The sequence below is a fragment of the Crassostrea angulata genome, chromosome 3 (genome assembly GCF_025612915.1).
Source record: "Crassostrea angulata isolate pt1a10 chromosome 3, ASM2561291v2, whole genome shotgun sequence".
NCBI lineage: Eukaryota > Metazoa > Mollusca > Bivalvia > Ostreida > Ostreidae > Magallana > Magallana angulata.
Window position 1 is genome coordinate 26,495,125 of NC_069113.1, and position 15,359 is coordinate 26,510,483.

General features: G+C 32.8%; 2 protein-coding genes across 3 annotated transcripts; both read left to right on the forward strand.

The window, feature by feature from the left end:
* The first annotated feature begins 91 nt into the window (after positions 1-91).
* Positions 92-9,736, forward strand: LOC128175187 (arrestin domain-containing protein 2-like). 2 transcript variants are annotated; one of them, XM_052840629.1, is made up of 7 exons: positions 92-751; positions 1,163-1,377; positions 1,501-1,630; positions 7,158-7,297; positions 7,634-7,738; positions 8,426-8,561; positions 9,288-9,736. In XM_052840629.1, the coding sequence occupies exons 1-7, from the start codon at positions 499-501 to the stop codon at positions 9,464-9,466; spliced, it is 1,158 nt and encodes a 385-aa protein (XP_052696589.1). In that variant the 5' UTR covers positions 92-498; the 3' UTR covers positions 9,467-9,736. The 2 variants fall into 2 exon arrangements, with proteins under 2 accessions (XP_052696589.1, XP_052696590.1); XM_052840630.1 differs by having other exon boundaries at positions 8,487-8,561.
* A 1,224-nt stretch (positions 9,737-10,960) lies between these two features.
* On the forward strand, positions 10,961-14,755 carry LOC128175186 (arrestin domain-containing protein 3-like). The gene is made up of 7 exons (XM_052840628.1): positions 10,961-11,280; positions 11,692-11,900; positions 12,246-12,375; positions 12,741-12,880; positions 13,100-13,204; positions 13,851-13,989; positions 14,342-14,755. The coding sequence occupies exons 1-7, from the start codon at positions 11,028-11,030 to the stop codon at positions 14,545-14,547; spliced, it is 1,182 nt and encodes a 393-aa protein (XP_052696588.1). The 5' UTR covers positions 10,961-11,027; the 3' UTR covers positions 14,548-14,755.
* Positions 14,756-15,359: the final 604 nt, after the last annotated feature.

Below are 15,359 nucleotides of genomic sequence, written 5' to 3' on the forward strand. Positions count from 1 at the left end.
ATATTAAATCTACTCGTAGATATAATTCTGATCATCAGTGATTCTTTTTAAAATAATACGTCTTAAACCTGTAACCCCCAAATCTGTAAAAAAAAAAAAAAAAAAAAAAAAAAAAAAAAATAAGATTTTAAAAAGTGGATTACTGCTCTGACATTGATTTTTATGCTATTTCTTAGAAGAGTGATGAAAAATACCTGATGCAAACTTCTTACTTGCAGCGGTAGTCTTAAAATTAATCTTCATAATAGAATTGTCAGATGTTCGAGGAAGTCTATAAAATATTCTAGTTTTATAAGTACTTGTCATTAGTGATGAAGACTCACTTGAAAAGTCCAGTCAAGTGTGCATCATACTTCTGTATAAAAATTCAACTTCCCTATTTTATTTACATGTATTATTTCACGGTGGAATAACTAAGTTTACATGTATATAAAGTTGCATATCAATTAAAGAAGCATTGTGAGCAGTTAAAACAACGAAGTCAAATTCCAAAAAGGGATGTCCGGCATAGCGGTGACACTAGAATTGAAGGGTAACAATGTGTTTCTGGCAGGAGAACGTGTACAGGGGACTTGGTTTGTTAATGTGAATTCTGCAGCACCGGTTAAGGTAAACTTTATTACTACATACCTGATTGGGGCGACCTATGTTGAGTGGAGGGAGACCAATTATTTAAGGAGAGACTTCGAAGACGATGAGTTCAAGACCCATGAGCTGTACACCAGACAAGTTACGTCACACCCTGTCAACGGTAAAAAAAAAAAACAAACACCAACCTTACAGGAGAAATTCAATGGCATCTCTCTCTCTCTCTCTCTCTCTCTCTCTCTCTCTCTCTCTTTGTAATATTGATGTAATATCACTAGTAACATGCTGTGTAATTACTTGTATTTGAATTTTTGTTTAGCTAGGCCAATTTCTGATTTGTTAATCTTTAACTGGCTCATAGACACATAATTTCAAGGAGTTATTTCATGAAATAACAGATACTGAAAAAATAAGCAAACTATATAATTTGTTGTGATTTGCAATATTTCGCCAATGAGTACCAACAAAATACACAGATACTGATACATCGGTAATGTTGATAATATCTCAATAATTTTGCATACTTATCTATACCTACATATCACTTTAAATAAATTATCTGAGTACCTTACAGGACATGGAAAGCAACTTGCCCCTGGGTATTACAAGTACCCATTTGACTACTACATTCCAAAAGACAACATGCATTCCTCTTTCGAAGGGCACCATGGGGCCACAAGATGGTTCATCAAAATTGAAATAGGAAGACCAAAGCCATGTTCCAATATTGTCAAATACAAGTGTTTCACATATCTGGCCAAGGTGGATATTGATCTACCCTTGTACGCTGTAAGACATCAAGTTTCAAATCTTTTCGGTACATTTTATAGGCTACTCATTATTATCATCCCCGATCTTCGGTTTACTCACATGGAAACATATGTATATTACATATTATTTTCATTTTAAAAGAAACCAATGACTGCGAGTCAAGAGAGGAAGATTTCTCGTGCCTTTGGATTCGGGAATGCTGGGTCAGTAAAACTGACTGCCAGTATAGACCGCTCTGGATACTGTCCAGGAGAGTGGGCATTGATAACATGTATGTGGTTTAAAACAATCAATCCGAAAGAAAATTGGTACAGCGCAATACTTAATTTTTTTTTGATTAGATACTGTAGTAAGAGTCAGATGGAATTCATTTCTGACTACCATATAGCCATTTTCAGCCTTGATTTATCAAATCATATTGCAAAAAAAAATCCTTCTAAAGAAACCATTTTCTCAACAAATATTTTATGTGTAAGACCACTTAAAGATTCAGTTGTTTGAATGAAACAAAACAAAATACTGATGTAGCAATTATCAATTTCAACAATTGTTTGTAGGAAAACCGAGGAATACTTAAAGTTGCATAAGTATACTTTTAGGACCCTCTCTATAGAGTGTACTTATATACTTTGTTACCGAAATTGTCAAGGGCTTGGTAATATAGCAAACAAAAAAAACAAACATTTTTTTATCTGGGTTTTCCAAAGGAAAAATCTGGTTATTGAAATGGTGAACACGGCGGACCAGCGGGGATGTGGGTGGGTGGACAGTACCCATACGTACGGATAACTCCTCCTACAGTTTTCAGAAAAGGAATTTGTTGTTTTGGAGATCTATTGTACATATATTAGAGATGTGCATAATATACTTGGATTTTGATTTTTGGTAATTTATAATAAAAGACCAGCTAATGAACGTAATCATTGTTTAGCATGATATTGCATATTTAGAGTACGGATAACTCCTACTGCTGTTTTCATAATAGGAAGTTGTTCTTTTGCAGATCAATTGTACATATATCAGAGGTGTGCATATTACTTGGATTTTGATTTTTGATAATTTATGAAAAAATAACAGCTTTTGAATTTATTTTATGGCAAAATATTGCATATACTAATTACCCCATGAGTTTATCAATTCAGGGTTGACAAATGGATAATGGATACTGTTCTCACAAAAGAAAACCCGGTTGGTTCTTATATTGACAAATTTTAATTATTTTAAATCCTTGAAACAAATCTTAATGCATGTTAAGAGGACACACGTTTTTTAAAAGAAGGATAACGAAGATTAGGTCAGAAATCTATACATTTACATGGGGATTTAAATGCAAAATTAGTTTTTCCTCTTCAAAGAAGTATAGCGCCTTCTCCCATTATTTCGCCTACACCTGTGTTTGGACGGAAAGTACCTGATACTAAAAATAGCTTCAGGTATCTAGCTGTCGCAATATGATTTTCGAAACCTGCATACACTGTACTGATTTTGTAATGGTGTCTGTAACAACTGATTTGTCATAAATCCGGGAAACTCTGTGTATAACAGTTGATATTCTGAACCGTGATAAGTTCAAGCAAAGTGCAATGGATCTAAGTGTAAATAGAGTACATGTACAGTGTTAATGAAGAGAACTGTTTATGCTGGGTGTACCCATACTCAGACTGAATTAAACAAGATAATTTTTAAAAAAAAAAACAGAAGATTAATTACGTGTAACTTAATCTCTCTATTCACCACACCGTGAAATATTTTCTCAAATCAGCAGAATTTTTTTTGATTATGATAGATATCATAATGGATAAGAAGTATTTAAGATTAATCGGCCAAAAAATATGCAATTTTGGATGAAAAATTACATTTTCAAAAACTTAAGGTTCCTCGACACACCAAAATTTTATTTTATGGATCGATAGAGAATCTTTTTTGAAACATGATTCCACAAAACAGATATCAATATCGGCTTTCAGTTATTTTATACGATTTTTTTTGTATTTTTTCAGTGAAATAGGAAAAACTGTTTTGCAGACAAACAGAATATATTAGAGCTTAAAACTTGTTGTCAATTAATGTGTAATATAATTATAAATAAATTCATGCCAAAGATCGTTTGGTCACGTGTTTAATTTTTTAATTAAAAAAATATTTCTGAAAATCAAAATTGTAATTCTTTAATATCTTTTTAATCTATGGATAAAATTTTAGAAATAACATATAGTCACATAAACTATTTACTAAACAATGATATTTTACAAGGAAATTGAAATGAAAAAGCAAAATTTTGGAAAAATTGCTATTTATCAAATTTGAACCGATCCCGATTGAAAAAAACTGATCCCGATCAGAATTATTTTAAAATTGAAATTTTACAAATAAACTGCAGTTTTTTTCTAAGTAATTGATATAAGTTATAACGTTAGTAAATGACGAAACCATTTTACAGCTAAACAACCTGAAATTTTTGCAAAATTCTGATTCATTCTAACTTTATGTGATTTCGTTCGGGATCAGTTTAATTACAATCGGGATCGGTTCGATTTTAAAATTTTCCATTTATACTTTAATTTCACTATTTGGTTTCAATTTCTTGTTGAAATATGATTGTACAGTAATTGTTTAATGCGAGTAACAGTTTATCTGCAATTTTTATCCATAGATTTAAAAAATATCTACAATCCTTTTTTTTCATTTTCATAAATATTTTTTTTACAAAAATATTTCAAAGTTTATCTGGCCGTTTTTGATATGTATTTAAAGATAATTGTATTGTGCATTAATTGATAACAAATTTTAAGCTCTAATATATCTTGTTCGCAGCTAAAACGATGTTTCCGGTTTCAATAAAAAAATACAAAAAAATTCATATAAAATAATCAGAGGCCGATATAGGTGTCATTTTTTAATAATCATTTCTCAAAGAGAATTCTTCATCGATCCATCAAATAATGCATTGGTGTGTCGAGCCACCTTAATTCAGTTTACATGAACAAAAGCTTCAGTCGGATTCGAACTCATGATGTGCTGTTCAGAAGCCCAATAAGAACCACTGAGCTACGACGATATACAACCCAATTGAACGATATAAACAGTTTAACAAAACATTTAAATCGCCATTTTGTGACGTAGTGTCTTAAAAAGTAATATGTAAACGGTGTGACCGTTAGACCGAGCGCAGATTTAACACAGTGCAGTTTGATTTTTGTAGAACAAAATTTATTTGAAACGCACACAGTTAGATCCGCCTGGTTGCCTACTAAAGTTTTACTAAACGTCGCGTGCTCAGTCTACATTGTGACGTCATATTTCAGACGTAAACGTTCAAGTTTTGTCTTCGGAAATAGCCGAAGAGAGTAACGTTATTCCGAACTATTTTTTATTTCTTCTTTCACTGTTTATCAATTTAATTTATATGAATGCCGCTGTAATAAAATTTAATACTTTATTCGGTATCTAAAAGATCAGTTCCTTGACCTTAATGTTTTTATTTTCCATCTGATAATTTGATAAGACATACATAGAACATGTCGTGTTTCTTGATTGAAGCGCTATTGAAAATTATCTGGTTTCCTTTTTAAAATCGTTTAATTCGAATTACCTTCTATTGAAACACTGGAACTTATTTAATCGAGTTTAGGGGCAACACACATCGATAAGTAGTGATCAATCAATGATCAAACTAACTTTTTAAAAACAAAATGGCTGCCAAGATGGCGGCGCCCAGGGCTGGAAGAAATTTTTTTTGGCCTTAGTACCCCTGATTCAACTTTCATTTCACTTAGTTTCACTGATTTTCTTATATATACGTGTTACCATTAATCCTCGCTTCGCGAGGCGGGCTTCGCCCGCCTCTCGCTGCGCTCGGTATAAGTGTAAGTGTAGTGAGGTACCTTAAGTGAAAAAAAATTACTGCTTAGAGGATTCGATCCAGCGACCACAAAATCAAAAAGACCTCCGCGTTACCACTAAGCCACACATACAGATACTTTTCAATATAATGGCTATAAACATGATTGTATTAGAAAAGACACTAATTGAAATATTTGTCTAATTTTCAGTACGAAGACCACGTTAAACCAAAACTAATTCAATGTAAACGTGTACTACAATACCTGTTGTACATAATTCTAATCGGATGTCTTTGGTTTAGAGTGGTTCAAATAGTCAAATATCCAATTTTTTATCGTATACTAACTACTTTCCTATATATCCCTAACAAAACCTGAATATTTTAATGGTGCCGTGTAAGATAATTAAGACTCTTAGAGCTATGGCACGCCAAATTCACAAAAATGACCTAAACATAGTTTCACAGTCGATAAACTAGGTTTATCAGCTGTTAACTATAGTTTACGGATCCTAAACTATAGTTAACGATTCGTTAACTATAGTTTACATCTGTGAAACTATGTTTCACGAATGTAAACTATAGTTTACGAATGATAATCATAGTTTATCTATCTGTAAAAAAACGTTAACAATAGATTTTGCTGATAAATATAAATTCACATTTGTTAATTATAATTTACAATCGTAAACTATAGTTAAGAGTTGTTTATTATAGTTTCACAAATCGTGAAACTACATTTATCAGACAAATTCACGAAAATGAGCTAAACATAGTTTCACAGTCGATAAACTAGGTTTATCGACTGTTAACAATAATTTACGGATCGAAAACTATAGTTAACGACGTTAATCTATATTTCACGACTGTAAACTATAGTTAACGCGATAATCTTTGTTTCGCATCTGTTAACTATAGTTAACACTGAAAACAATCATTTGCGATTGTTAAACATAGCTTATCTGATAAATATAGTTTCACCATTGTGAAACTATAATCAACAACTCTAAACTATAGTTCACGAATGCAAATTGTACATAGTTTATCAGATAAATATAGTTTCACAATCGTGAAATTATATATATCAACTCTAAACTATAGTTTACGAAAGTAAACTATATTTTACAGATGTGAATCTATATTTATCAGCAAAATCTATTGTTAACGTGTATTTCCAGACAGAAAAACATAGATTTGCATTCGTAAACTATTGTTTACAGATGTGAAATATAGATTAACGTCGGTAACTATAGTTTAGGATTCGTAAACAGCTTAAGGATTAGTTTAGGATTCGTTAACAGCCGATAAACCTAGTTTATCGACTGTGAAACTATGTTTTGCTAATTTATGTGAATTTGGCGTGCTTTATATTTGTAAACCGTAGTTTACTGATCATAAAACCTTACTTATCAGATAAACTATGTTTAACAACCACAAACGATTGTTTTCGGTGTTAACTATAGTTTACAGATGTGAAACATAAATTATCGCGTTAACTATAGTTTACGATTCGTAAACTATAGTTAACAGCCGATAACCTAGTTTATCGACTGTGAAACCATGTTTAGCTCATTTTTGTGAATTTGGCGTGCCATATAGAGCATGGTGATTGTGTAATTTGCGTTTCTTTGAATATATTTAAACTAAATATTGTATAATATTGAAAATGGCTGATGTTTGCAAAAGGCTATATTTGAGGCCAAATCGTATATTAAGTGCGCTATACCTCTTTTATATGTAATTTACCTGCTTTTTAATGGAAGGAAATCCGAATTTTTTTAAAACTACACGTATTAATTAAAGAGGCAACTTAATTAAACCATGGTGAATATCTCTACCGATCAGCTTGTATATATACAGCCTTTTGATATATTTCCCAAATTCAAGTTGTGTATGACATTAATGTATTGAAATACCCATATAATGTGAATTTTGTTTAATTATTGCTAACAAAAAGTGGACGTAACTAATGGAACAACCAAAGATCTGGACCAACCCTCGGCAGCATTAATGCAGATGGTGGAATTCAAAGGCAATGGGGAGGAGAATATAACTAAAGAATGTATTCGGAAACTAGTGGGCACAAAATTAAACAAGGTAGAAACGATGCTCAAATTTGTTAACTTTAAAATGACAAGTAATAAAGAACGGGAGTTTTTTTTTTACGTTCTTTATTAAATTTTAGAACCATAAGATTAGGTTAACTAATAGAGAAATTGCAAACTTTCTGAAACTGCTACTGCACATAAAAAACTGTATTTTTTAAATTGATCAATGCATTTAAATCTTTCATCAAATGCTTTGTATTCCAGGAGAATAGAATAAGATAGAATCTAGCAATGAGAATTAGTTATAATACATGTATAAATTACTATTATTGGTACCCGAGTATACCGGTATTTTTATAATATTTGAGTCTTTTATCTGATGTAGGGCCAGCAGCTGAAATGGAACAACCGGAAGTTGACTATAGACCCTGTACCTCCAACGTCTCTACCGAGGTCCTCCTACTGTATCAAGTGCTTGTATTACATTGAGGTAACATGTATTTATTGATTCTTTGCTTCTTATATTCTCAGTTTTCATCAAGTGCTCATTTTGTAATGAAGTAGTGTATTTTCAGATTCCGTTTCTCCTATTTTCTCCTAATGTATTATATACTCATATTTTTATATTTATAGACTCCATGACCCCCCCCCCCCCCCCACAAAACTCAACTTTTTAGCTTCATGAGCCAAACGTTCAAGTCAGCTTTTTGATCATTTTTCCCGGCGTCCGTCCGTCTGTCCATTTGTCGTTTCATCTGTTTGTCGTCCGTCTGTAAACCTTTTACAGTTTTGACTTCTCCAGAACCACCGGGTCAATTTTTCAACCGAACTTGGCTCAAAGCACTACTCTTAGAAGAATAGTGATCAAGTTTTTATATTTAATGTCATGCCCTTCTTTAAGTGGTAATAATTATTATTTTCTCCCTCGTTTCACTCCTCCGAAAATAAATAATTTCTTGACTAAATCATTGAAAAACAAAACAGATATTTTTAGGATTGGTGCGTTCGTTACAAATCACATTAAATATCCATAGTATAACATATAAATAAACGACAACACAAAAAAAATAATCTCAAAAAACATATTTGGGTCAGGGCGGGTTGGGAAATCCAAAGACACAACCTGTACTGCTTTGTAACGAACGTCGCATTAATACTTATTTTGATATTTACCTAGATCAAGATCCCCCTTCCTTGTTACAATGAAGACATTAAATTATTGTTCCCAATCACCATAGGAACTGTGCCTCGGAACCACAAGAAAAGACAGAATGAAATGTCTCCTCCCAGCAATGATGCATTTAACAACCCAGGTATGGTTAAAACAGTGGCAAAACCTGAGCTCTCAGCTTTTATCATTCATCAACTCTCGTTAAGTACATGTATCATCAATGTACACATTTAACCTTATTTAGTTGGTGTATATTATAAATTTTGAATTTTGGAAAAAATACAATGTATTAAAAAGAACGAATTGGAAGAGATATTCAGCATCATACAAAGTATGTTCTTTAAGAATGAAAACCTAAGTGATGTAGACATGCAATAAGGTGTTTTTAATTTTACTATGTTACCAGTTGGACAATTTTCCACAAACATCATAGTGACTATTAAAATAGTTTTTCTTGTAGTAAATAAAATTAATTTTTTAAAGGATACTTTACTATACTCTTATTTAAAAAAAAAAACTTTTTCTATTCAGACTTTAGTAAAAAAAAAAAAACACACAGAAAAAAAGAACATGTAAATTATCATACAATTAAATTGTGAGAAACATTCTGTATGATACCATTATTTTTTTTAACAGAAAATTCGATTCTCTGTGAAATTAAAACCACCATTACAGGTACCAACACATGAAATCTTTAGATATCTTTATCATTGATTTGCATAATGAAAGTTTTCAAAATGGGGTTTGGTTGTAGTTATATATCTCCCTTTAAAAATTATTTCTAAAATGCAATCGAATAATAATATTATGATGTGTTTATAATTGTATTGTAACAATACGCAATGCCCTTTCTCTTTACTTGTGACAGATCTTTCAAACAGCATTACCTACAGAGAACAGGAAAAGTCCACGTCGCGTTTCGAGTACAGCAGCAACACTCTGGAATTTCCCAACATCTTGTATACACCCCTGACAGCCTATGTCGTAGAGTATACACCCACAGCATCTGGAACCGCACACTCCACGTCCAGTCTAAAGAAATCCTAGAGCTTGACTTCCAGTCAATGCAGGGATAGAAAATGAAAGGAAGATCATATACAGATATACTGCAGTATTACATTGTATAATTCCTGGAATAAAGAATTGGAGCAGAATGTGGTGATGTCATACCAAAAAGACATTAAAAATTGGATCAATTGTGATTCAAAACTTGTTTGTTTTTTCTTTCGAAGCAAAAATGTATTTTGTTATAAAGTTCATTTAAAGGTTTATGTCAATAGAAAAAAAATTCTGGTATGATAAAATGTTTGCTTTTATTCTTTTGTCTATATTTTTTCACATTTAATTAGGAAAAAATAAGAATGGTGAGTTGTAGAAAATTATGTTAAATTTCTATTCCAACATTTACTAGCAACTTTGTTTTGCAATTTGCCAGTGATAGACTTGTTAACAGCAATTACTTAAACCCAGTTTATAATTACACATGTGCATATACATGAAACTGCAAATCGGAGAAGAAATCGCTAGAATATGAGGTTCTTGTGAAAGTGTTACCTAATATCATCATCAAATCAGGGCTGCGTTTTACAAAAGAACTTACGACAGAGTCGTAAATATTTTCAGTCTCGTGGAATGATATTTAAAGAACAAAACTCAGACAGAACCATATTTATACAACTACTCTGATGTCCATGATAATATTTTACAGCTATGAGAATGAAACATTGATTAGTTTGTTTTTAACTAGCATTCATTAATTTGGTCGTAAGTCGTAAGTTCTGTTGTAAAACGCAGCCCTGGACTTCATTTATCAAATAATAGTTTGGGACAAGCATGTTTACATGTTAAACGATCAAAGTAATTGAAACAGTCGTATTTGTTTGCCAATCATGCATACTGCAAAGATTTAACTTCCACTTTATACAAACCTTGCGAAACATAATTCTAATTGAATTAAAAAAGGAATCTTTCTTTGAGTATTATGAGGTGATAATTTCAGTCGGGGCGTGATCAAATTCAATAAAGCCCGAAGGGCTTTATGATAGATTTGATCAAGTCCCGACCAAAATTATCACCTCATAATATTCAAAGAATGATTCCTTATTACTTATATTTATATAATTTTTAGCCATCGTACGATTAAATACTTAAATAAAAATAAACAAAGCCCGCTGGCGCCTCATTTTGGCGTCATTTGTATTATGGGTTATATAGTACAAAATCGATACGTAGTGTTATCACAGACAAAGACAGTGGAAAATGTAAATATAATGTTATATTTACAGACATTTTTAAAAGTGATGATATTTACGGCTCCTGACTAAATGAGTGCAATACAATCCTGCCTGCAAGGATGATCTTCATACAATTAACCCTGACAGAGGTTTATGAAATACTCTAGTTTTATCAGTACTTGACTGGTGATGTAGACTCACCTGATAAGCCCGGTCAAGTATGCATCATATTTCTATATCACAATCACGTATCTTATTTACATATAATGTTTCGCAATAGTGATAACTGAATCTGTATGCATATAAAGATTTTCACAAACTAACGCACCATTACAGTCTTGAGCAGTTAAAACAAACAAGTAAAATAAAACCTAATGATGTCGGGCATAAGCTCAGTGACATTTGACTTGAAGGGCAAAGAGGTGTTTCTGGCAGGAGAAAAAGTTCAGGGGACATGGTTTGTTAATGTGAATTCTACGGTGAAGGTGAACTTTATCACTACATACATGATTGGGGCGACCTATGTTGAGTGGAGGGAGACCAATCTCTCTAGGAAAGACTTCGAAGACGATGAGTTCAAGAGCCATGAGCTGTACACCAGACAAGTTACTTCACATCCTGTCAACGGTAAATAAAGCACAATGATTGTAAACAAAAACACAGGACTAGTATCTATCTACAATTGCACCTCTCTCTCTCTCTCTCTCTCTCTCTCTCTCTCTCTCTCTCTCTCTCTCTCTCTCTCTCTCTCTCTCTCTGTACTGCATGCGCATCACCAATAGCCTACTGCATAATCATTTAAATTTCTTAGGTTTGTTTTGACAGAATTGCTGCACTTTTTTAAACACATTCTTTAGAAAACATTTACAAGGATTTACTCTCATTAATATTGAATATAAGTTTCATATTTTTTTTTGACCGAGGCGTATTAAATTAATGAAATCCACAAAAACCGAGCCAACATTAATATTGATGATTTTACAATCATACATAATTATACCTACATATAAACATTAAATAAATCTGAATACATTACAGGAGATGGTCTTGCCCCTGGAAAGTACAAATACCCTATCAACTACCAAATTCCAAAAGACAAAATGCATTCCTCCTTCGAAGGGCGCCATGGAGCCACAAGATGGTTCATCAAAATTGAAATAGGAAGACCAATGCCACATTCCAACATTGTAAAATACAAGTGTTTCACATATCTGGCTAATGTGGATATTGACCAACCCCTGTATGCTGTAAGACAATAATTAATGAGACATATTTTCATTATTGTGTATCCGGTTATTGAAGCGATGATCTAATTTTCAGTTCTCTACATCGCAGAAAAATACCATGCACAAAAAGTATACCCCGTAATGTTTAAGATATAAAGGAACTTCAAATCGCTAACAAACTGACTAATGCAAATATTCTCAAATTTTGTAACATGCAAAAAAAAAATTCCGGATATACGGTACTTGTTTATACTAGATTTTCTACTTTTACTGTCACTATCTAGCTATTATCTTTGGTTAACTCACATATACATGTGTATACATGATATATTTTTTCAATGCTCTCATTTTTTTTATTTTTAACAGAAATCAATAAGTAAGAGTCAAGAAAGGAAGATTTCTCGTGCCTTTGGAATCGGGGATGCCGGGGCAATAAAACTGACTGCCAGTATAGACCGCTCTGGATACTGTCCAGGAGAGTGGGCATTGGTAACATGTATGTGGTTTAACATTCAAGCTCTTCAATATAGGGACATATATAGTCAATGTCAATCCATATTTTTGTTCTATATGGATAAGCGTCGGAAAGAATTCATACATTTATAATTAAATTCAGAGCACAAATATCCTCATTTTCAGCTTCACTGGTCTATCTATGTGCAGAAATAGACTCAGTGCCCAAAAATGACCATTTTTTACAAAACAGATATAAGGCCACCAAAAGACTTTGGCATTTGAGTAAAAGAAAAACGATAATAAGGGACAGAATTATGATATCATTTTTAATATCTAAATGATGTGTATAATCGGTACAAATAACTGTAATAAGATGATTGAAACCTCACCTTTCTACACAAAAAGTGGACCTGACTAATGGAACAACCAAAGATCTGGACCAACCCTCGGCAGCATTAATACAGGAAGTGGAATTCAAAGGCAACGGAGAGAAGAAGATAACTAAAGAATGTATTCGGAATCTAGTGGGCACAAAATTAAGTAAGGTACGGATGAAAAATTTGTTAATTTTAAATTAAACCATAGATGCTCTTTAATTCAATTTAATTAAAATTAGACCTCTAAAACTTCTCCTCTATGATCCGCTATACTTGTATTGTGTATTGTAGATAATCGGTTTTGATCATGCATGATAGGGGATAACGATTCAAACCTCCAAAAATCCTGATTAAACTGTAATTTGTAGAGATATTGATATGTTTTAGGGCAATCAGCTGAAATGGAACAACCAGAAGTTGACTATAGACCCTGTACCTCCAACATCGCTACTGAGGTCCTCGTATTGTATCAAGTGCTCATATTACATTGAGGTATAGTTCTAAATGCTGTACTTATTAAATTTTCCTACGATATGAAGTATTCATTTAAACAATAAAATGCTTTATTTGGTGATTCATGCGGAATATGAAGGTCGCGGTGGCGACATTGCAGAAAAATGCATAACCTGCGTTAGCGGGTTATGTAATTTTTTTCTGCAATTATCCTATACTTTCATGACCCGCATGAATCATCAAAGAAATGATTTTATTGTTCATATTTACATTTTTCTTTTTGCAAATTAATAAATTGATTGTTAAAAGTGAGTAAAATTCACTAAATTACTGTTTAACTTAATGTACATTAGAACATTAGCTAAAAAAATAAAGCAGCCATATCTTCTCCTTTGGGAATTTTATTCTGACATCATCTTGATTATTTCGTGCAGTCCGTGATTTTTCTTAATTAGGTCGCTGTAGGTTTCGACCAATCGATAAACGGGGCGTGTAGATTTCAGTCCTGTCTGTTTCTTTAGAGCTATGAATTGACTTTAAGTTTCCGTAAGAAATAGAGGAAATCATAATCGGTAGATGTAAATATATTATATTGAGGTATTTATAGACTCTTTTCCTCGAGTATTTTATTTTCGACAAATAGACCGTGTTCTTCTTACATCACTTTTCTATTGTTGGAGTTTAGATAAAGGTTCCCCTTCCTTTCTGCAATGGAGAAGACATAAAAATAAAGTTCCCAATCACCATAGGAACTGTCCCTCAGAACCACAAGAAAAGGCAGAATAAACCGTCTCCTCCCAGCTATGATGGATTAAACATCCCAGGTATGATTGAAACAGCTAGAAGATCTCCCAGTTTTCCAATTCATAAACAATAGTCATCAAAAAAAGTTAAACTTGAAATATAATTTGGTCGTGTAAAATATTAATATTGAATAAAGGTATGATCCAAAAAAGAATTGGCACATTGACTAAGGTAGCATATTAAAATATATCCCTCGAAATTAATAAACATGTTTGGAAAATAATTAATCACCCATAGGCCTATTGATTTGCAACATTAAATCTCAAAATACCTGGTACAAAATAATATATGCTATGACAATAAAAAATATTTATCTAAATCTAACTTGATTCCTGTGACTAACCATTCATACTTCATCTTTCCTGTATATAGTGACAGATCTCTCAAACAGCATCACCTACACAGAACAGAAAAAGTCCAAGTCGTGCTTCGAGTACAGCAGCAAGACCCTGGAATTTCCCAAGATCTCATTCACCCCCATGACAGCTTATGTCGTGGAGTATACCCCCACAGCATCTGGAACGACACCCCCTACCCCTAGTAAAAATCAGGCACCCCCAGACTACAGTACAGTCTAACCATCAGCTCCACCCTTCCCATCTAGCGCAGAGAAGTCTTAGATGTGATGGAAAAATTATTAGACAGATAATAAATATCAACCGTATTTGGGATTCAAGAAAAGATTTTTTTTTTGTTTTTTTACAATAAAACTGTATTGCTAAGTTCATTACAATATTTATGAAAATGGAACAAGAATTGACATTTAATAAAAAGTTTAAATATATATTTTTCGTGTATTTTCCCCTACTTTAAAATTAGGAAGAATTAAGAATTGTGAATTGTGGAATGCTATAAAAAGTGTATATTGTACAGGCATTTGAACTTGTATTTATGGAATTTGTGATGAAAGAACACCTTTTAATGCAGGAACAATATATGTTTATGTTTGATGTTAATGAAACATCTATAATGATCTTTAATTTAACAATCTAACATAGACAAAGACCACGCTCCGTTCACATCTCCATGACATCTGAGGCTTAAGACGAACTTTTAAGAATATGTTTTCAACAACCTGCGCAGGTCAATAACTTTTTCTATTTTCTAGGGGGAAGGGTATTTGTATTTGTGGGGGGGGGGGGGGTTGGTTCCGAGGCATAATTGGGAAATTTTATTACATAAAATTAGGACAATTAAATTTTTCAGGCGGATGGTGTCCGGAACTCCCTCTCTCCCTTTACTGTATGTAATTATTAATATTGAATTTTCCGGTGGGGGGGGGCCTCTCCCCCTCCAGATCCACGCGAAGGCGGGAGTGCGAAGTTGCGAAGGCGAGAGTGCGAAGTTGAGATAGTAGTATCGCTTCTTCGCCTTCGCACTTTAGCCATCG